This window comes from Schistocerca nitens, chromosome 9, assembly GCF_023898315.1.
Source record: "Schistocerca nitens isolate TAMUIC-IGC-003100 chromosome 9, iqSchNite1.1, whole genome shotgun sequence".
Taxonomy (NCBI): domain Eukaryota; kingdom Metazoa; phylum Arthropoda; class Insecta; order Orthoptera; family Acrididae; genus Schistocerca; species Schistocerca nitens.
Window position 1 is genome coordinate 245,247,856 of NC_064622.1, and position 23,029 is coordinate 245,270,884.

The following is a 23,029-nucleotide window of genomic DNA, read 5'->3' on the forward strand; positions in this document are numbered from 1 at the left end:
CTGCAACACGATCCTGAAGAAGCACTTTCTTTACTCCCACCTCGATATGTTTCCACAGCACTGTGGCACATTCAGTTGTGAGCACTACTACAGAGACACTCCCGACACCACCCACATGACGAAGGCAAATGCACAGCACGAATAAACCATTTAAGTTCAACTAACTGTTGACTAGGGCAGATATATATGTTAAACATGAATACCCAACTTCTTTGTAACCCTGAATTAGGAGACAATTTTAACTGTGGTATTCGTGTTTAGTGCTTCGAAATCTATAAACTGACTACTTTAGTTTCTGCAAATAATCCACTGTGGACCAGTGTTGTTAGTGAGCATGAGTTCTTTTAGAAGTTGCACCTTGGGAGGGAATGAGGTCTATGTAACAATTAGGTTGGGATTTATGACACTACAGCATTACAACACTAATCCAAAAGCATTATTCAGTTTTTCTCAGAAACTGCCATGAACACCGCTACTGTGTCATATTCTGCTTAGAAATTCTTAATGGGAGACACTGCAGTCACTGATTAACATACTGCAACTGACCAACAATTTGCATGGCAATTCAGCAGTCCTGAGGAATAAATCTTTGCAAGGATTTCTGCAAAGGTATTACGACAAGGCCGCATCCTAGCACATCCTGTAGAATACTGCAGTTCGGAGTAAGGCAACAAAATTAGCTTTGCTTAGGAAAATAAGGCAATAATGGAACACTGAGTTTGAAATTTATGAAGGGAAGAATCTTCTTGGAGAATTTCACAATTTATACTATCAGCTGCAACGATAATCAGACAAATTCTTTGAATATACATGGATGAGCTCAAAAACTTTCAATTATCTCATTAACAAATTAAAGACACATTTTTCTTACATGATCAAGAACTTCAACAGCTGATAAGTACAGAAGAATGACTGACTACAGTAACAATGGAAGAATGAGTTATGCTCTGGAGGAGGTGTCCATGGTGCGAAGGTAACATTTTAGGCTAGTAATCACGATTGTTGTTTGGTCCTCGGTTCAGTCCTGGCAACTTCTTACATTTTAACTGACTTGGCTACAACCCTGTCACCAATACTGTGTACTAAGTTATGTATATACTGTTTACACTGCACTTGGCAGCATATTTTGTGAAGTTCTGCCGAAGTACTTCTCTTTACACACCTATCCCAGTACATGACACACATTAAATTCCTAATAAAACACAAAGAAAAACAATGAAATTTTACTGATATCTGATTCGTGGGAACGTAATTCATCAGCAATCAATGTTAAGGCCAAGTGTTTCAGTTAATCTAAATAATCTGCGTAAGTAAAGCAAACAAAATTTTTGAAAAGAAGTCAAATGTTTTGTGCAATGATTTGTCTAAAAGTAAGAAATAAAACATATTAGAGAAACAATTGGTGTATCTCATTTTAAATATACAGAATTTCAAACATCACCCTAAGGCATAACAAATATTACTCTGATATATTTTATTCCTTTTAGACAAATCATTCCACAAAATGTTTCACGTATTTCTTTCATTTTTTTATTTTATTTTCAAGATTAATTCAGAAAGCATGACCTTATTGACACTTCACTTGCCTTCCTAACATCATCAGTTCTTGAAATTCCTAAATTTAGTACTTGATTCAGAGGAAGCCTTTTTGCAGTGAAATATCACACCAAGGCATCTTTTTTATTTATGCAAGACAGCGAGGCCTTGAACAGATCAACTTTTTAACAGTTCATTTCATTTACTTACCTAGCGGCAACTGTTTGTAAAATATTTCAATTTTTCCTCAAATCAGTAATTAAGTCTATCTTAATTACCCTGATTACTTTCCAGCATTTAATATTTTCTTTCAAAACTAGAACGCACATTGGTCACATTGATACCCCTTTTGTTCATTTCTTGCTGTTTTGCTATGAAAATTCGAACAAAAACTCATTGGGTAATTTATAGGGAATCATGTTTTCACTCCACTCAAATATTTGACAAAAAATGCATCAACTGTTAATAATACAATAAAATATCCTTTTTTTCCAAAAAACATCATTTTGACATCTTGAACAGTGAATGAAATATGACGATTTTTACAATCACTTGATCCCCTATGTGCAGTAAAGGATTCAGATCCCATCTGTTGATGTAACAACCGATATCTAGTGAACAAGAAAGAGATATCATTCCCACTCTCAACTTTAAATACAATTTCAATGTATTGGCCACATTTCATACGAAATAATGTATGGCCTAAAATGAACTACAAGCCAAGTCTACACAATGTGATTTTACCTCTGCAAACTTAAAAATATTGTGCAGTCATTTAATTTTGTGCACCACAGTGACTATGACAAATAATGAAAATAAATTTAGTCCTTCAGTGCATGAAGATATCAAGCTGTAAGATGTGGAAGAATCAAATTGCTTTCATTTGAATTCAAATGTCAAAAGTTGTACAGGACAGGCAGCACCATGGATGTCACTCCCTCAGGACACTTTCCATACATATACGTGGAGTTGTGTTTTGTCATCTGAAGCTGTCGTGCACTGTCTGTCACTTACATAGGATGTGGCCAAAAGGTATAGAGTAACTTAACATAGGATGTGAATGTACACATCAGGAGAAAAGTGTATCCATTTTGATATACAGACACAGACATAAGTAGCAAAAGAATGTCTGCAAACATAGATAAAGTAATTACAAGTGGTAGAGTATATCAGCTGTAGACAAACATGAAGTTAATTCACATTATGAAACTTCAACCAACCCTTCAACTGCTCATTTTTTCATTTAGTTGTATTTTAATCAAGAAGCAAAAAACCGATCTCTACAATCTAGAATTATATATCAAATACATTTTAATGATACAATCATTTAGCATCAGCTGCTGAAGTCCTATTTTATCTACATATATTAATCTGAAAGATTTTTAAAATATATATTTCTATGATCTTTTATGTAGTTTTGAAATAAATTATACTGTATCAGATAGTTTAGTATTACACTGACCACAGTTATCATGGAAAACTGCAAACTAGGCAATTTCAAATACTCTCACTCTCCATCGCCTTAATTACAGAGACAGGAGTGCTGTTTGAAATAGTCTCATACAACATTCTGGTAGTCGGTAGAGAGAGAAATAAGTGAAATTTTCAAAAGAAAACACTCGGACGTTGGCGCGCCAGGTCCATATAGTCTGCGGCCATTGTCAAAGCTTCACCCTCCATTGCCGGTGGTGAACTGGCGAAACGTCAGAAAAATCATTAGATGAACGTTGGCCGAAGAACCCGAGACAGATGCCAATAGGCAGTTTCTCAACAAGTGGCCACGAAAGCCTTAACAATTTTGAATCCCAAATTACTTAGGTATATAATAATTAAGTGCCTAAATACTTCTGTTCCAAAAAAGGGTAAATGCTTATAGTTTTATTCTGAAGCAATGTGTTTAATTTACTTGTGTTGGAGAGCTGGTCTGATGTACCGGTGTGTTTGGTAGACCCAAAGTGGTTGGTACCCTCCACTCCCCGACTCGACATTGAACTTCACTGAACACTTTACTGTACAGTGTATGCAATGGATAAATTTGCTTAAGACATATACTACAGTTTACAAATCATAGCAATATTGTTCTTAACACAATGACCATTTAAAGAAGTTCCAAAGTGGAAATATTTAGGTTTAACCCAATTAGGTAACAATGGGTAAACGCATCACATATGTTCACCTAAAATAATGAACATTGGAGAAGGAAATTCAAAATGACTGCAATTTTCAACAATAAAAACCACAAGAGTTTTACAAAAAATCATGATTAATCCTAAAGCAATAATAAATAAAATATGTCTAACAACATATTGATACACTCACGCCTCTGAACGCATTACTTGTAACTACATAAACTTCATCACAAAGAACAACAAATTTAAAAGCTTTCATCTTGGTATTGTACACTGGATCCCAAACATCATCACAAGTAATTTAAGAATTTATTCTACACAAAACTAGTCTTAAATTACAAAAGTGTGATCATACTTACCAAAGTGGAAATGTTCGGACTTTTTTGTTGTTTACACGATTCCTATTAATTGGTGTTGCTTGAGGCACTGCATCTAGATGTGAACTGTTGGGTAAGGAAGGTACCCATGGCATGCTCTTCTTAGTCTTTCCTTCCCTACATTGATATAGATATTTAAAAAATTATTACGAATTAAAACTGTTACATTTACTAGTTGTTACAGAGTGCTCCAGAAAAACATAAGAATTTGGAAACTATCTCACTACTAAGTCTCTTGCTTGACATTTCATTTACTGTCTACAGACGGTAATGAAGATATGTACGAGTTTGATGGCTTCTGTAACTGCACAAACAGTACTTACAAGTCAGTGTTTAAGAGGAAGATTAAATTTTGCAGATCATCAAATCTTAAGTATAAATTATTATACGAGTATACCACACAAACTGAAACACAAGTAAATATTTCCTGCCTAACCAATACTCGAAAATCGTGACTTGTTCGTAAAAAAACAGCAAAGCGTTTCTGACAAGCAAGACTGTAAATACGATTCCTGCTTGTTTTACCAACATCAATTTAAGCTGCACCATTAGGCTCCTGCCTAACCACATCCTCGAAAACCATGACAAATACGTAAAAAACAGCAAAGTATGTTTCAAAAGCTATGCACTCAGGTTTCTGCCTAAACACATGTAAGAAGTGAATATGCATCAAGTCGCAACATTACCCAAAAAATTGGTCATGTGCAAGTAGGACTCACACTCTGACGATTCTGCACTAACATAACTATGTATATAGACAGTCAAGAAACCTCTATGATTTCTGGCCTGTTTTGACATCCTGTGAATTAAACGACTTTCAAGAATGTTTTAATTAAAAGTTTGAAGTTGGGAAACAAACTACTTTTTTTTTCATCTGATGTAATTACAAATTAACAATAAAGAGGCTTGCACAGGAGAGTAGCAAGGAGAGCTGCATCAAACCAGTCTTCGGACTGAAGACCACCACCACAACAACAGCAGCAATCTTTACTTGTAATGGAAGCCTTTCTTACTACCAAAAATGTCACGGTTCCAAATCCATAAAGTATCTTATAGGTTTTGATGACTGACTTTGTGAGTATTAAAGTAAGTGACATAAATGGCCATATCTTTTGAGTGCTTTGACTTTGATAGGTCTACCCACTCCCGAGAGAAAAGGACTTAACACACAGAAGAGAGACGGACGGACAGACAGATAATAAATCACAAAAAAAAGCTGTAATTACAAGTTAACAATTTTCAGGCTTTTCCCTTAGTTGTACTGTGAACCTTTTTTGTCAAATTTCATAATTCCAAGCCATCAGGAAGTGCCTTTTAGGTTTTGATGTGTGAGTTTCTAAGTTTCAGAATATCTACATCTACTTACTTACATTGTAAGCACTGTATAGTGCATGGTGGAGGGTACCCGTACCCCTACTACTCATTTCCTTTCCTGTTCCACTCGCAAATAGAGCAAGGGGGAAAATGACTGTCTACATGCCTCTGTACAATCCAATTTTAATGGTCCTTAAGCAGAATGTATACTGGCAGCGGTAGAATTATTCTGCAATCAACAACAAATGCCGGTTCTATAAATTTTCTCAATAGTGCTCCTCAAAAAGAACGTTGCCTACCTTCCAGTTATTCCCATTTGAGTTTCTGAAACGTCTCCATAATATTTGCGTGTTGTTCGAACTTGACTGATATGAAATCTAGCAACCCGTCTGTGAATTGCTTAAATGTCTTCCTTTAATCCGACCTGGGTGCACATCCCAAACACTGGAACAGTACTCATTAATGGGTTGCACTAGTGTCCTGAATGAGGTCTCGTTTACAGATGGACCACACTTTCCTAAAACTCTACCAATCAATCGAAGTCAACCGGATTCATTTTCAATACTACAATCCTTAGATGCTCATTTCATTTTGTATTGCTTTGCAACGTTTTGTCTAGATATTTAATCGCCATGACTATACCAAGCAGCATTAATGCTATACTCTAATATATGAGTTTGTTTTTCCTACTCATCTAAATTAACTTTTGTTTTTCTACATTTAGAGCAAGCTGCCGTTCGTGACACTACCTAGAAATTTTGTCTAAGTCACCTCGTAACTCCCCTGCAGTCACTCAGTGACGACATCTTCCTCCTATACACCACAGCATCGTCAGCAAATAGCTGCAGACTGCTGCTCACATTTTCTGCCGGATCGCATATAGAGAACAGGAACAGTCTTATCACATTTCCCTGGGGAGCTCTGATGATACCCTTGTCCCTGATGAACACTCACTGTCAAGGACAATATACTGGGTTTTGTTATTGAAGAAGTGTTCGAGCCACTTACATACCTGGGAACCTATTCTGTATGCTTGTACCTTTGTTAATAGATGACGGTGTAGCACTGTGTCAAATGCTTTACAGAAATCTAGGAATATGGAATCCACCTATTGTTCTTCATCCATGGTCTGCACGATCTCATCTGAGAAAAGGGCAAAATATGTGACATAAATGGGCATATCTTTTGATCGCACTATCTTAGAAGCGTAATTTTCTAACACTACCAAGGGACCAAAGACCTTAGTGTGCGACATCAATTCAACTTGATATACACTGAAGAGCCAAAGAAATTGGTACACTTGCCCAATATCGTATAGGGTGTCCGTGAGCATGCAGAAGTGCCGCAGCACGGCGTGGCATGGACTCGACTAATGTCTGCAGTAGCGCTGGAGAAAACTGAAAGGCTGTCCATAAATTCATAAGAGTATGAGGGCATGAAGATCTCTTCTGAACAGCACATTGCAAGGCATCCCAGATATGCTCAAAAAGGTTCATGTCTGGGGAGTGTGGTAGCCAGTGGAAGTGTTTAAACTCACAAGAGTGTTCCTGCAGCACTCTGTAGCAATTCTGGACGTGTGAGGTGTTGCATTGTCCTGCTAGGATTGCCAAAGTCTGTCAGAACGCACAATGTACATGAATGGATGCAGTTGATCAGACAGGTTGCTTACATACATGTCACCTGCCAGAGTATTTCTAGACCTAACAGGGGTCCCATATCACTCCAACTACACACCATTACAGAGCCTCCACCAGCAGTAACAGCCCCCGCTGACATGCAGGGTCCATGGATTCATGAGGTTGTCTCCATAATCATGTATGTCCACCCCTTCGATACAATTTGAAACAAGACTCGTCCAACCAGCAACATGTTTCCAGTCGTCAGCAGTCCAATGTCGGTGTTGATAGACCCAGGCGAAACATAAGGCTTTTGTTGTGCAGTCATCAAAGGCACATGAGTGGGCCTTCGGTTCTGAAAACCCGTATCGATGATGTTTCGCTGAATGGTTCGCATGCTGACACTTGATGACCCAGCATTGAAATCCACAGCAATTTGCAGAAGGGTTGCATTTCTGTCATGCTGAATGATTCTCTTCAGTCATCACTGGTCCCTTTCTTGTAGGATCTTTTTCGCCGCAGTGATATCGGAGGTATGATGTTCTACCGGATTCCCGATATTCACGGTACAGTCGTGAAATTGTCGTACAAGAACATCCCCACTTCATTACTACCTCAGAGATGCTGTGTCCCATCGCAAGTGTGCAGACTATATCACCACATTCAAACTCACTTAAATCTTGATAATTTGCCATCCATTGTAGCAGCAGTAACCGATTTAACAACTGCGCCAGGCTCTTGTTGTCTTATATAGGTGTTGACGACCATCTCTTTGTATTTGAATATGCGTGCCTATACCTGTTTCTTTGGTGCTTCAGTGTATTCACCAGTTTGGGGGAGGGGGGTGTCTTAACAGATGGATAGACAGACATTTGGATTACACATGCGAAAGAATTCTTTTTTTCTTCGTTTGATATAATTACAAAGTAACACTTTTTGGATGTTTTCCTTTACTTGGAGGGTGAAGCCTTTCTTCTTGTTAAATTTCATGATTTTACGTCTGTTGGAAGTACCCTATATGTTTTGATGAGGGAGTTTACGAGCATCAAAATGTGACATATATGACTATATCCTTTGATTGCACTGACTTAGAAGCTTATGTTTATTACACTCCCAAGGTACTATAGACCACAGTATGAGACATAAATTTCACCTTGATATGTTTACCTGTTGTTGAGGAAACAAGAGCCTTAACAGACGAACAGACTACATACAGATAACACATGGAGAGAAAACAAAAGACGTTATGTAATTATAAATTCACAATTTCAAACTTTTCTTCTCGCCAAATTTCAAGATTCTGAGTCAATCGGCAGTACCCTATAGGTTTTGATGAGCGAGTTTTGAAGTATTTATGTGACATAAATGGCCACATCTTTTGAGTTCATTGATGTAGAAGCTTTTAATTTTTAACACCTCCGAGGGACCATAGACCTTCATTTGCAACAATAACTTCAACCTGACATGGCTACTCATTCCTGAGAAAGAGTGTGTTTTAACAGTCGGACAGACAGGCAGATGGACAACAAAGTGATTTTATAAGGGTTCCATTTTTAATTACTGAGGCAAGATAAAAAATTGCCAATTTTAGAGTTATAGTACACATACACTTCAAGTAATGGCAGCCTGAAGTTCTGAAAATATGCAGAAAATTCAAGAAATATGCCTGTAACTCCTCCATATATAAAACTGTGAAACACGTAATTTTGGGAAATTCTCAGAACAAGCTTTCAAATGATACACTATAAGGTCATATTAAAAAAATGTACACAATTACAGTCAATGACCTTGATCTTGAACTTGAATATCTCAAAACATGTCGTCTTCAAGACTGAAAGAAATTTGCTTCTTCATGTTACAAAATGCAACAGAGTAAAAAATCAAGTTGGGATGAAACTTGGATTAGATGACATAAATTATTATATACAATTATGTGATGCAATTAAGCAATAGAAATTGTGTGCAGATTGCAACATCTGATGTGAAGTACTGAAAAACATCATAACTGTTAAAAAGGTGGTGTGAGAGTAATGGACAGTATGGCAGCAAGATGAACTAGCCTATAGCAAGCATTCTTATAGTGAACTACCAGAGGTAAGCTCGAAAATGAATATGTCAAACAAAATATTCTTACATACACCAAGTAAAGCTACACACGATATTAAGTTTTGTTACCTGACAGTATGTGATGAAACAGAAAGTGAAGTATTTGCTATTAAAGCTTGGATGGCAGCTGAATGCTACATGCACACAGGAAGTTGTAACAAAAGGTCTTGAGTGTCATTACTGCGCAAGTCTACTATGAAGACGGATTGAGAGGATTGTGTATTACTGCGACACCTTCAGGAAAGATGGACGCAACCGATATGAGAAAAGTCTGTGTAAAAGGCAAATGTGGATGGTTGATAAGATATAATGACAGAACACAAGATGTGCGATAGATGTGGGAAAATATTAATACAGAAACAAGCTCTGTGGCTTAAATACATTGAAACACATGGGAGTAACAAGCCTGTGTAGCTCCTCAGGCGAGTGAGGCACGTCTGTAGAACCAAATATTGTTTTAGTAGCATTAAATGACAGTTTAGTATCTCTTAGTGACTCCCCGGTGAAAAAGAAGGGCAGAGAGACAACATAAGCACATATTCCAAAGCGAATATGGACCCAGAGTGGGAGGAAATGCAGAGCATGGAACAAATGTGGGATCTGAAATTTTAATGCAACTGAAAGATGTCAGTACCACCACCACCACCACCACCACCACCACCACCACCTAGGCTGCACAGGCAGCATCATCTGCCACAAGCGACTATGAACACCATCACCACCTGGCAGTCACCCTCATTCTGCTGTGACTCCATGCGCATTTCACTTCATCATTGAACTGTAGTAACTGCTTGCCACGTGCCACCCCAAACATTGTTAAACCTGATACTTGTGATAAGAGAATGTACTTGTTCTAGAAGTGATAAGTGTGTTTTCATGTTACAACATAACTGACTGTGTTCATGGGCATTTTCCACATTCGTTTTGCCACCACAGACCCTGCGTTCCAGGCTACACGTATATTGATGGAAGTCATGCTCCACTGCAACAGCAGTTAAATGGACAGAGATGTCAGGAGGCCTTGTTGTTCGTGCTACTCTCCTGGCAGTTGTATGACAAGTCAGCAGACGAGTGGGAGGCATACAAGAATTTCCGACAGTATTTTGCTGCATTCCAGGTAATCAATTCAATCATGGTCAAATCCCTTTTCCTGTTGTGAATCACGTCTAGTAAACACTGGCTTTCATTCAAACTGGCCCCTCTCACAGAACCGGTAACCTGAACTTTGATTAAAGGTATGCCTTGTTATCTACTTCTACTTTCGCCACCATTACCATGTGGTTGCATCCCATATAGAGTTTTATCAGTGTCAAACACCCGAACCAATTAATCGTGCATGGGCAGCTGATCTGTGGGGACTCAATACAAAATGCTGTTTTGTGACTCCTGTACATAAGAAAATTGTATGGCGAAGTGATGATTTGGGATGCTATTATCTAGGAACTCTGAATAAGATAATGTGTCAGAAAGCTCTAGAATTTGAAGACCCTGCTTTGGAGGACATTTTAAAATTAGCACAATCCAACAAAATTTCCCAAGCAGCCTTCATTTCACACCAAAATAGGAATCTGACCTAACCAAAGTAGTCAATGCGGCAACCGCAATCTAACTAGAATCTACCACGGATCCCTCAAACAAAAAACCATGTCCAGTTCTTGGAAAAAGGCATAGGTCACACCTGTCAACAAGAAGGGTAACAGAAGTGTTCCACAAAACTACCATTCAATATTCTTGACATCAATTTGTTGTAGAATCATACAACACAGTCTGAGCTCAAACACAATGAGATATATTGAACAGAATGACCACCTCTGTGCAAAGCAGCATGGATTTCAAAACCATCGATCATGTGAAACCCAACTCGCACTTTTCTCACATGACACACTGAAAGCTTTGGATCAAGGTGTGACGTCACGAGTGCTTCACTGCTGTTGAAATAGCTCATTAATATTTTATAAAATTTTAGACTTCATTTACTTATTTTAAAGTTTATTTGTGTTAATATTTGCCGTAAAAGTAACTTATTAGTGGATTGTCATTCATCTCAGTCTTTCTTCCTGTGTTATTGACTCGAGTGGTCTATTATTTGTCAGTGTGTTTGCGTCGTTCGTCTAAGCCTCGCATGTGCTGAAGTCGTTTAGTAAATTTTGTGCTTTAGTTTTCAACTGATGTTTATTATTGTTTCTAGTGAAATATTTCAGTAAAATTTTCATTCAGTGTTTTAACTTCGCTTAGTGTTACAGTGGCCGTTTGAATTTTTTGGTTTTAGCTAATAATTTTGTGAAGTTTTGTTAGTATTGGCTGTGTTGTAATGTAGTTGCTTTCTTAGTAGGCAGAGAATTTCGAGACCATTATTGTTGGTTCTTAAATAGTTCTTCTGGTATAACTGAACTTTGGTAACGTAGACGTATAGTTTTTTCCAGTAACTGTAAAATTTTACCATGAGTGAAAAGTGTGGGCTCTGTCGTAGGTTTGTGAGTAATGGATTACGGTGTGGGATTTGTTCAAAGTATTTTCATTGGGGGGAATGCAGTGGGGAAGCCAGTGATCATTTTAGTGAGATCCTCTCCTGGGAATGTAGAATCTGTAGTAAAAACAAGTTGATAGAGGAGCAGGAGCATAAGATCTGTGCCCTTCAGGTGCAGTTACAATGCGCAAAGGAGGAACTAGATAGATTGAGGAGGGTGAAGGGTGGTGGGGAATGGGAACTGGCAGTTGGCAAGAAGGCAGCTAGGAAGAGGAGGTATTCAGACAGTTTTACTTTGCATACATGCAATAGATATGACCAACTGTCAGAGTTGAATGGAGAGGTGCCTCGTGTAGCTGTAGATGTAGGGAACTTGCAGCAGTCCTCAGCAATTAGGAGGCCTAGGTTAGTTGCAAAGTCTAGCAGAAAGAAGGTTCTGCTGCTAGGTAGTTCCCACAGTAGAGGTGTGGGCCAGTAGTTGCAGGAAGTGCTGGGGAGTAGGTACCAGGTCATCAGCATTGTGAAGCCTAGTGCAGGGTTGGCTCAGGTGACTGAAAGCATAGGGCAGTTATGTAAGAATTTTACGAAGGAGGATCACGTAGTGATAGTGGGTGGAGCAGGGAACAGTCTCAATAGGGATGGGGAATATGATATCGGCGGTGACTTGGTCGAGATAGCTATTCAAACTGGTGGCACTAATGTGCATTTTGTGCAACTGTTTCAGCGTCATGATTGGCCTCAGCTTAATGCGGGTGTTAGGTGCCTTAACGTGGGGCTGGGGAGGGCACTGATGGCAGAGGGCATGGATCAAATCTCAGTGGTGCCAATTGGGTCTATCAGTAGATCAGGTTTCACTAGGCTTGGCCTGCACTTCAATAGGTATGGGAAGGGGAGGCTAGCTAAGCTTACAGGTGACAATGTAGTGGGTGGTGGTGGTGGTGGTGGTGGTGGTGGTGGTGGTGGTGTCACTCATGGAAAAACTCCTATAGTAGTTGGTGTTAGAGCTGCACCTTTTTTAGATTGAAGTCAACTGAGAGGTAAACCTGCTTAAAGGAAGTCCCTCAACTAAGGGCTCATCTTCAGAGGATGTAATGTTTCCAAGAAGAGAAGGAATTAGCATATTTCATCAAAATATAAGAGGTATTAGAGATAAAGTTAGTGAACTGCTAATAGATGTTGACTCTGAAATTATTGGTATATCAGAGCACCACTTAAATAATTTGATAATTCAGAGGCTTCCTTTACCAGGCTACAGATTAGCTGGCTGTTTCTCAAGGAGTTCCTTGTGGTGTGGGGGAGTGGCTCTTTACGTAAAGAACAGTATTCCATTTGAGTCCATAGACATATCACGACATTGCACTGAACAGATATTTGAAAGTTGTGAAGGGTTAGTTGAATTTAATGAAACTAAACTTCTAATTGTTGTTGTTTACAGGTGCCTTAATTCCGACTTCAGAGCAGTTTTGCGCTCAAGCTAGAGAGGGTTCTTGATTAACTTTGTAGGAAGTACCAGAAAGTAGTTATATGTGGTGACTTCAATATTAATTTTGTATATGATTGTACAAGAAAAAGGATGTTGGTAGATCTCCTAAATTCATATGATCTGAAGCAAACTGTCCCCCCCCCCCCCCCCACAAGCTAGGGTGCAGGGGAACAGTAGCACACTCATAGACAATATTTTTATTCATTCTTCATTACTAGATGGGCATTCTGTTAGTAAAAGTGTGAATGGCCTTTCAGACCATGATGCACAAATTTTAACACTAAAAGACTTTTGTACTCAAACCAATGTCATATTTAATTACAAACTATGTAGGAAAGTTAATCCAACAGCAATAGAGAGTTTTTTAAAAACTTGTCAAGGAACAAGAGTGGTAGGATGTTTATAGTGCCGATAATATAGATGATACATACAATGCTTTCCATAACACATTTCTCATGCCCTTTGAGAGTTGCTTTCCATTAGAACATTCTGAACGGGGTACTAGCAGTAATGGACAGCCCGGGTGGCTGACTAGTGGGATAAGGATATCATGTAGAACAAAGTGGGAATTATATCAAAATGTTAGAAGTAATCACCATCAAGCTACAGTAGCCCATTACAAACAGTATTGTAACGTGCTTGAAAATGTTATTAGGAAGGCAAAGAGTATGTGGTATGCAAATAGAACAGCTAATTCACAGGATAAAATTAAAACCATATGGTCAGTTGTGAAGGAAGTGTCTGGTCAGCAGCACAAGGTCGATGATATAAAGTAAAATATTTCTGTTACTGATAAATCAGATATATGTACAGTATTTAACAATCATTTTCTGAGCATTGCTGGTGAATTAAATAAAAATTTAGTTTCTACAGGAAACCATATAACTTTCTTGGCAAATGCCTTTCTGAGATTGATGTCTGAAATACTCCTCTGTGATACAGACAAGAGGGAGATTGAGTCAATAATTAAATCACTGAAGACTAAGGACTCTCATGGTTCTGATGGAGTGTCTAGCAGAATATTAAAGTACTGTGGTGCACATGTTAGTGCTGTATTTAGCCATATTTGTAATTTTTCCTTTAGGAATGGTCAGTTTTCTGAGCGATTCAAGTACTCAGTAGTAAAGCCGCTTTATAAAAAGGGAGAAAGGGATAATATAGATAATTTTAGACCTATTTCTATGCCATCAGTGTTTGCAAAAGTTATTGAAAAGTCTGTGTATGTAAGGATAATTGATCTTTTTATATCATACGATTTGCTATCGGCTTTAGAAGTCATTTAACAACTGAAAATGCTATATTCTCTTTTCTCTGCAAGGTACTGGGTGGGCTAAACAAAAAGTTTCGAACACTTGGCGTATTTTTTGATTTAATTAAGGCATTTGATTGTGTTGATCACAAAATATTGCTCCAGATGTTGGACCATTATGGAATATGGGGAGTAGCTCACAATTGGTTCACCTCTTACTTTAGCAACAGGCAGCAAAAGGTCATTATTCACAATGTTGATAACAGCTGTGATGTGGGATCTGAGTGTGGTACTGTCAAGTGGGGGATGCCCCAGGGATCAGTGTTGGGGCCGCTCCTGTTCCTTATTTATATGTATGATATGCCCTCTAGTATTACGGGTAACTCTAAAATATTTCTGTTTGCTGATGACACTAGCTTGGTAGTAAAGGATGTTGTGTGCAACATTGACTCGGTTTCAAATAGTGCAGTACATGACCTAAGTTCATGGCTTGTAGAAAATAAACTAATGTTAAATCACAGTAAGACTCAGTTTTTACAATTTCTAACACACAATTCAACAAAACTTGACGTTTTAATTTCACAGAAAAGGCATATGATTAGTGAAACTGAACAGTTCAAATTTCTAGGTGTTCAGATAGATAGTAAGCTGTCGTGGGAAGCACACGTTCAGGATCTTGTTCAAATACTTAATACTGCCAGTTTTACTATTTGAATGGTATCAAAAGTGAGTGACACTTCGACACGAAAATTTGTCTACTTTGCTTATTTTCATTCACTTATGTCATATGGTGTTATATTTTAGGGTAACTCTTCCGATTCTACAAGGATATTTTTTGGCTCAGAAACAGGCGGTTCGAGCAATAAGTGGTGTTGAGTTCACGAACCTCTTGTCGACCTCTGTTCACGAGTCTGGGTATTTTGACATTGGCCTCTCAATATGTATATTCTTTATTGTTGTTTCTTGTTACCAATATTAGCTTATTCCCAAGAATAAGCAGCTTTCACTTGGTTAATACTCGGCAGAAATCAAACCTCCATTTGGATGGGACTTCCTTAACTCTCGTGCAAATTAAGTGTGCAGTATAGTATACTGCTGCATCCATTTTCAATAAGATGCCACTCGAATTCAAAAATCTTAGCAGCAATCCACGTGCTTTCAAATCGAAACTGAAGAGTTTCCTCATGGGTCACTCCTTCTATTCTGTCGATGAGTTGTAACGAAGCAGGGTTGCCCACTGCTATCCTGTTTTGGTTTTACACTCCTTCAGTAACTTAGTTAAGCAATGAACTTTTATTTTATTTTTATTTATTTATTTATTTTTTTTTCATTTTTACTACTCAGATTCCAACTACAGATTCTGTGGCCTTCAGCCTCATAGTACAGAATTCAGAAATAATTTAAATAAAATTCCCCTAGTAAAATCTATTATTTCAGTACATTCTAATGTCTATTCTGAAAGTAATGAGCTAATTAGTTTTATTGGAAATGCATCCTATTACAAGTTATGAACAATGACATATATTGTGCAATACATATTAAGTAAAATTCAAGTGAGCCTATAGATCACATTCAGCTATAAGACCGCATCCAAAAGAAAGCCTAAATTTTACTGATTCCAGCAAAGTGTTTAAATTAACCTAAAGTCTATTAGTTACATTGATATTAAGACTTGAAATCTGTAGCCTGTATGACTTTCAGTGCCAATTGTGACCAAACTACTAAATAATTCTGAGATCTGTTTTGATGCTTTTGCTACCTTTATTTTTCTACGTAAAATGACTCCAGTCTCAACTTTGTAAGTGCATTAATTAAGAATTAAGTAAATTTGAATAAGCAAAAATTATTGTTCAAGAGGGCGGCCATGGTTATGTTGGGAATTCCCACTGCGGATGCATAAGTTAGTTCCACGTATTTAAATTGATACAGATCACTCATGTTATTTAAGTAATAAAACCCAATAGTTAACTTCAAAACCAATTAGAAAGGATCATTTTAACCCTGGGAAATTATAAACTATAATATATTAACAGAAATAGTCAAATATTCAAACACTTGTCTATGTAAGGTCCGAGCTGGAGCAGTTCTGAGTTAGTTCTTGGTCAGATTCTCATGGAGCAAAAGTGTGGCAAGTCGGTTAATTTTTCCGTCGGTACCAAAAAAGTGTAATTGTGAACACTGTTAAAGACTGGAAGTTTTTGACCTACCTAATGTGACGAGTAAGTGTAAGAGGCCTGGTCACATGAATATTGTGTGTGTGTGTGTGTGTGTGTGTGTGTGTGTGTGTGTGTGATAACAAATAAATCGCACAGTGGCTGTCATAAATGTTCAACAATGAATATGGTCTTCACTTTTGATTTTGGAAAACTTAATCTAGGATCCTGGCTTCTTACTTTCAGTGTGATTTAGGTGAGACGGATTCAGCTACCGGGAAGACAATATCGAATAGGCAAAGCAAGGTAGGTCGGGAACACTGCGCACTATCTACTGGGTGAGGAAATGTTTCAATACATCCGGTTGTGACGTGAACTTTGTAAGTGGCACTAAAACAAGGATACAGCCCGGCATGTTACAGAGTTCCTTGAAAAAATTAAGCTGATTCTTATCGTACTGCTGATAGCGTTTACTTAAACTTATGGACTGACTTTTTTCAGGTTCATGAACATCTATTTTTATCTGTTATTACTTTTATGTAGTAACTTCATGTACTGACACGTTCCATGACCTTGGAGATTTGCTCCTCAATTTGGTCCTACCGAACTTGACGTGTAAATAAATAAATAAATAAATAAATAAAAAGGCAATCAGATAGATACAATGTTCCTTTATTTCCTAAAAAGCACTAGACTCAGTACCACATCTATGCATATTGTCAGAAGTACGATCATATGGGGTATCAAGTGAAACTTTTAACTGGAATGAGGACTTTTTGGTAGGAAGGACACAACATGTCATCTTGAATGGAGAGGTATTATCACATGTAGAAGTAACTGTGGATGTGCCCCAGTCTATTGGTACCCTTGCTGTTCATGCTGCATATTAATGACCTTGCAGACAACACCTATCCATAATGAAGTACTGAAAAAGCTGCAGGATGAGATTTCGAAGTGGTGCAGAGACAGGCTTACACTAAAAGCTCAGAAATGTAAAATTTTGCACTTCACAAAACAAAAAGCATAGTATCCTATGACCTTAATATCAATGAGTCACGGTTGGAATTAGCCAACTCATGTAGGAATATGAAATGGAATGGTCACATTGGTTCAATTGTGGGTTAAGCAGTTGGTAGACTTCTGTTTTTGGTGGAATACTGGCGTAGTGCAATCAATTTACAAAAGTTTGTTTACAAATCACTCATGCGACTGGTTCTAGAATATTATTCAAGTGTGAGGGACTTGTACCATAAAGGGCAGCAGGAATGGTCACAGGTTTGTTTAATCTGTGGGGGAGTGTCACAGAGATACTGGCAGACTCTTGAAGTCAGGTGTAAACTATCCTGTGAAAGTCTGTTAAAAAAGTGTCAAGAACCGGCTTTAAATGTTTACTCTAGGGATATACTACAACCTCCTATGTATCACTCACATAGGGACCACAAGTATAGGGTTAAAATAATTACTGCACGCAATGAGGCATTCAAACAATCATTCTTCTCATACTCCATAAGGAAGAAACCCTAATAACTGGTACAATGGGATGTACCCTCTGCCATGCACCTCATAGCAGTTTGCAGATTAGAGACATAGATGTAGATGTAGAACCACTGAGAAAAACACAGAGGCCCTACAGCTAAATCTCATAAACAAGGAAAGCAATCTCAGTGTCCCCCAACCAGGCCTTGTTCCCATCGTACCTGGAATGTTTTTCAAAAACAAGTCAGAGATGACTGCACTGATAAGTGGGCACAGTGTGATTCAGGTCAGAAGGAAGGGCATTATATATAGGAATACCTAGGCCACGTTATCTCCCATGATAGTATTAAACATCAACAGAAGCTGGCCGAAATCATCGCTGAACTTCCTCACCCCAGGATACCATCAAGGACCTCCATTCTTTCTTGGGGGAGATCACATATTACAGCAAACTCATCCTCAGTGTGGTGTAGATTGCACACCTGCTAAACAACCTGTGGAAAAAAGGTGTACCTTTTGTAAGCTTGGAGGCATGCGAACAGGTGTTCAAGACTCTGGAGCAGGCCTTCCTATTGGCACTATGTCTCGTCACATTTCAACTCGGTAAACAGTTGGTGGTGGTGACTGATGCCTCTGAACGGGGCCTGGGGGCCTTCCTGGCTCAAGACACAGATGGCTCAGAACATCCAATCACATTTGCACGAAGCTGCTCAATGCCACACGAAAGAGGTATTTGCAAATCGGAAGAGAGGCCCTTAGGATTATCTTCACACCAAAAAAATTACATTTTCCTTATACAGGAAGTGGTTTCACTGCATTACAGATGATAAGCTGTTACTCTCCTTCTTTGGTCCAACAGCAAAGTTACCTGAGAGGATTGCCCACCACCTCCAATTCTGGGCACTTTCTCTCAGCAGGTACCATTACAAAATTCACTTCCATAATATCATGCTACACACTAATGCTGATGCCCTTTCCCATTTCCTGATGGGATCTGCCCCTGGAACCCGACCTGCAGTTTTATCGAGACGACACCTCATATTTCCATTTGGATGATGAGACTTAACTGGCAAGAGTACACTTTCTCTGCCACGGAGACCTGTGTGGCTGCAACAACTGTGAATGACACCGTCTTACAACAGGTGCGGCAGTACATCTAACACAGCTAGACTGACCTCATTCCCAGTCAGGTCTCCAACACCTCTGTGCCATTATTTTCACCTTTGCCACTGCCTCATCCAGGTGGATTACTTTCAACCCCTCACTACGGTCCTCTCTGGTGGTCCTTCCAGAAGGTTTGGTTCCAACGATACAACAACCCATGCATCAAGGATGCTGAAGATTCTCATGAGCTAAACTGCTTACCCAGCTCCATGTGTGCTACCCGGATAGGGACCGGCAGGTCAAGGATGTTGTTTGCAGCTGTTCTCAATGCGAACAACAGCAGGCGGCACCCTTCAGCCTAGTGGAAGCAGGTTCATATAGACTTGGACGGACTCTTCTAGGATACTACCCAGCTGATTGTCACCATGGCATACTCAAACTTTCCATATTTGGCCAACTATCAGTGCATGGGTGCGGAAGCCTCTGTCGCATCACTCTGTAGAATCTTTGATACTGAAGATCTTCCTCTAATGCTGGTGTCGGACAATGGACCGCAGTTCCGTTACTAAGTTTTTTGCGAGTTTTGCTGCAGCAATGGCGTCGACTACCTGCTGTCACCATCTTTCCACCTCCAGTCAAAGGCTCAAGTGCACATTCAAGACACAGACGGAAATACAGGGCCGACACTTTTTCAGATGCAGCCCTCGAGATGGTTCTTTTTTCTAAATTTCTCGGTTCATACAGGTCAACTCGAACAGAGAAGATTACAGCAGATCTCCGTCACTGTCAGCCCACCACATTTCTCCATTTCATGCTGCTGTTGCCTGTGGGGCCATCTGTGGTGCTGCTGGGCCATATGTGGTGCCGCCTCCCCATTTCCGGCCAAGCACCTGCATGTGGGCACAGGCATTCGGCTGCCAGGACAGGTGGATTCAGGCAGTCCTCCAGCAGCAGTGGGGCCGCTGTGAGTTGACTCTGGACACAGAGCACCAGATGGCGATGCTCCATCAAAACAGTCATCTCCAGAATGAGATTTTCACTCTGCAGCGGAGTGTGCGCTGATATGAAACTTCCTGGCAGATTAAAACTGTGTGCCCGACCGAGACTCGAACTCGGGACCTTTGCCTTTCGCGGGCAAGAGCTCTACCAACTGAGCTACCGAAGCACGACTCACGCCCAGCACTCACAGCTTTACTTCTGCCAGTACCTCGTCTCCTACCTTCCAAACTTTACAGAAGCTCTCCTGCGAACCTTGCAGAACTAGCACTCCTGAAAGAAAGGATATTGCGGAGACATGGCTTAGCCACAGCCTGGGGGATGTTTCCAGAATGAGATTTTCACTCCGCAGCGGAGTGTGCGCTGATATGAAACTTCCTGGCAGATTAAAACTGTGTGCCCGACTGAGACTCGAACTCGGGACCTTTGCCTTTCGCGGGCAAGAGCTCTACCAACTGAGCTACCGAAGCACGACTCACGCCCGGCACTCACAGCTTTACTTCTGCCAGTACCTCGTCTCCTACCTTCCAACTGGCAGAAATAAAGCTGTGAGTGCCGGGCGTGAGTCGTGCTTCGGTAGCTCAGTTGGTAGAGCTCTTGCCCGCGAAAGGCAAAGGTCCCGAGTTCGAGTCTCGGTCGGGCACACAGTTTTAATCTGCCAGGAAGTTTCATATCAGCGCACACTCCGCTGCAGAGTGAAAATCTCATTCTGGAAACATCCCCCAGGCTGTGGCTAAGCCATGTCTCCGCAATATCCTTTCTTTCAGGAGTGCTAGTTCTGCAAGGTTCGCAGGAGAGCTTCTGTAAAGTTTGGAAGGTAGGAGACGAGGTACTGGCAGAAGTAAAGCTGTGAGTGCCGGGCGTGAGTCGTGCTTCGGTAGCTCAGTTGGTAGAGCTCTTGCCCGCGAAAGGCAAAGGTCCCGAGTTCGAGTCTCGGTCGGGCACACAGTTTTAATCTGCCAGGAAGTTTCAAAACAGGCATCATCTGAGGCAGGGGACCTGGTTGGCCTCTCCTCCAGCCTGCCCAGTAGTCACTCACCATGACCTTCATTCATCTCCTGTCATACCCTCTGCTCCCTCTCCTCCTACCTTGGGCTGTCATTGCCTCTGGACTCTACACCCTGTGTGACAGCCATGGCCTCGCTGTCATATTCCTCTGTTTGTGGGCCGCTCGTGATGGACTGGATATTGGCTGACCACCAGGATGCCGTACCAGCCCTGCCGGCGCCACTCCCACCACCACTCCTCCCTTCCAGGCCGGGGACAGATGTGGACTTGGATGGCCTCTGCTTCCTGCAGTGGAGATGCAGTGACACCAACTGCACTTCTGGCTGTACACTCATGTCCATGCTGACCAGGAGCTGCCGAAGCTAGAGAGGCTGTCCAACAACCCTGACAACGTCAGCCTGGTTCAAGGAACCAGCAGTATAGCCAGCCGGATGTGGGTTGCACTGCTGAGATGCAGCTTGTCACTTCCCCATGGATGAAGGGGTGTGGTGGCTCATCAGACTACCACCTAGATGTCGGGCACCAGAAAAGTCTCCAACAGTGGCCTCTAGGAGTAGAGACAGTGGCCAAGCAACCACTATGATGATTGTGCAGGCACTTTCAACACCACTTGCCACATGCATCTATATAGGCGATCACTACCCGGAGTTCATCCCCATTCTGCTGTGGCTCCATGTACAATTCACTTCAGAACAGACCTGCTTGTAACTGCAACGTGGCATAACGAACATTGTACTCATTGTTACACCTGGTACTTGTGATCGGAAAATATCCTTGTTCTAGAAGTGATGGTGTGTTTCTATGTTGTGGGTTACAACAATTTATTATTTGTTACAGATATGCATAAACTTGCATAATGGATCACATTTAATTTGTTGTCATATTAGAACGCCTTAAATATGACATCGTGAATATTCATCTCTTCCTATATCATTTGCATTTGGCCAATCATTTGGTGAACTTTATAACCCATTGCCATAGAAAACCCAATTATATTTATCAGATCGTGCTGCAGTCCAAAATAAAAAGTGCAATGAAGAGACTTTCTGCCCCTGCCAGTCTGCAGTGACGTTGTTTCAAGAACATTACACTGTGTCACTTTCTTAAACGTCTACAGTAAATATGACAAAGGATCTCTCCTTCAAGAGCAGTTGTACAAATCTGCACTACTGCAATACCCTCAAATCATGCTGTGTCACTCCCAGTGCTCATAGAAATATCCAAACAAAAGTTTTCTTCCATTCAGTGGACATGAAAACTTAATCTCTAACACTGACACAATAAAAACTCATACTTTGGTCATATCATTGGGTTTGGTTCATATATGAACGAAGGTCACTGGTGGCTTGGAGTGTCTTAAATGTTAATGAAGGTACCAGTGGAGTTAAAACAAGCTTCTTATATCTTCATGGTGTTTCACCTTCGTTTGTGTATCCAATAAACCTGACAACTTTTCTGAGCACAAGTGCCTTCTTACAAAGGCTTATGTGCAAATAGCAATAGTCCAAACATAAGTCCTGTCACCAAAATGCAAAAATAGTGTTTTATCTTGTTACCCAGTATCGAGGTATGGTAACTCGTCACATTACATTTTACATCGTGTTCGTTTGTGTAAATCTGAATCTGTTTGCCATGCCTTCCACACATGTTTAGCTTTGATGTTATCTAATGTTCTGCATCACTTGAGGTCAAAGGTAACAGTCTGTTACCTTGCATATTACAAATGCTTGCTAGTCACCTGTTCACATTGCTTCCAACATTACTGCACAATGCTAACATGGCATCTTTTTAACAGTGAACATGTTTTTCAGTGCTTTAAGTCATTCTGTTGCAGCCTGCGTACAATTTTTATTCCTGTATTGCATCACATAGTTGTAAATATTTATTTCTCTCTCTTAATCCCAATTTGACTTTTTAGTATGATGTATGGTGTAACATGAAGAAGAAAATATATACTCAGGTGAAATGTTGAAGTCACTGACCTTAACTCTGCAGATTGCTTGAATATAGCCATT

At 40.0% G+C, this 23,029-nt stretch overlaps 1 protein-coding gene across 1 annotated transcript in view; it reads right to left on the reverse strand.

The window, feature by feature from the left end:
* The window catches only part of LOC126203621 (SWI/SNF-related matrix-associated actin-dependent regulator of chromatin subfamily B member 1), a 148,386-nt gene that overhangs the window by 68,838 nt on the left and 56,519 nt on the right, over positions 1-23,029 (reverse strand). The window contains exon 4 of the mRNA XM_049937991.1: positions 4,025-4,159. Coding sequence (XP_049793948.1) covers positions 4,025-4,159 — 135 coding nt within the window. The remainder of the gene's footprint in view (positions 1-4,024; positions 4,160-23,029) is intronic.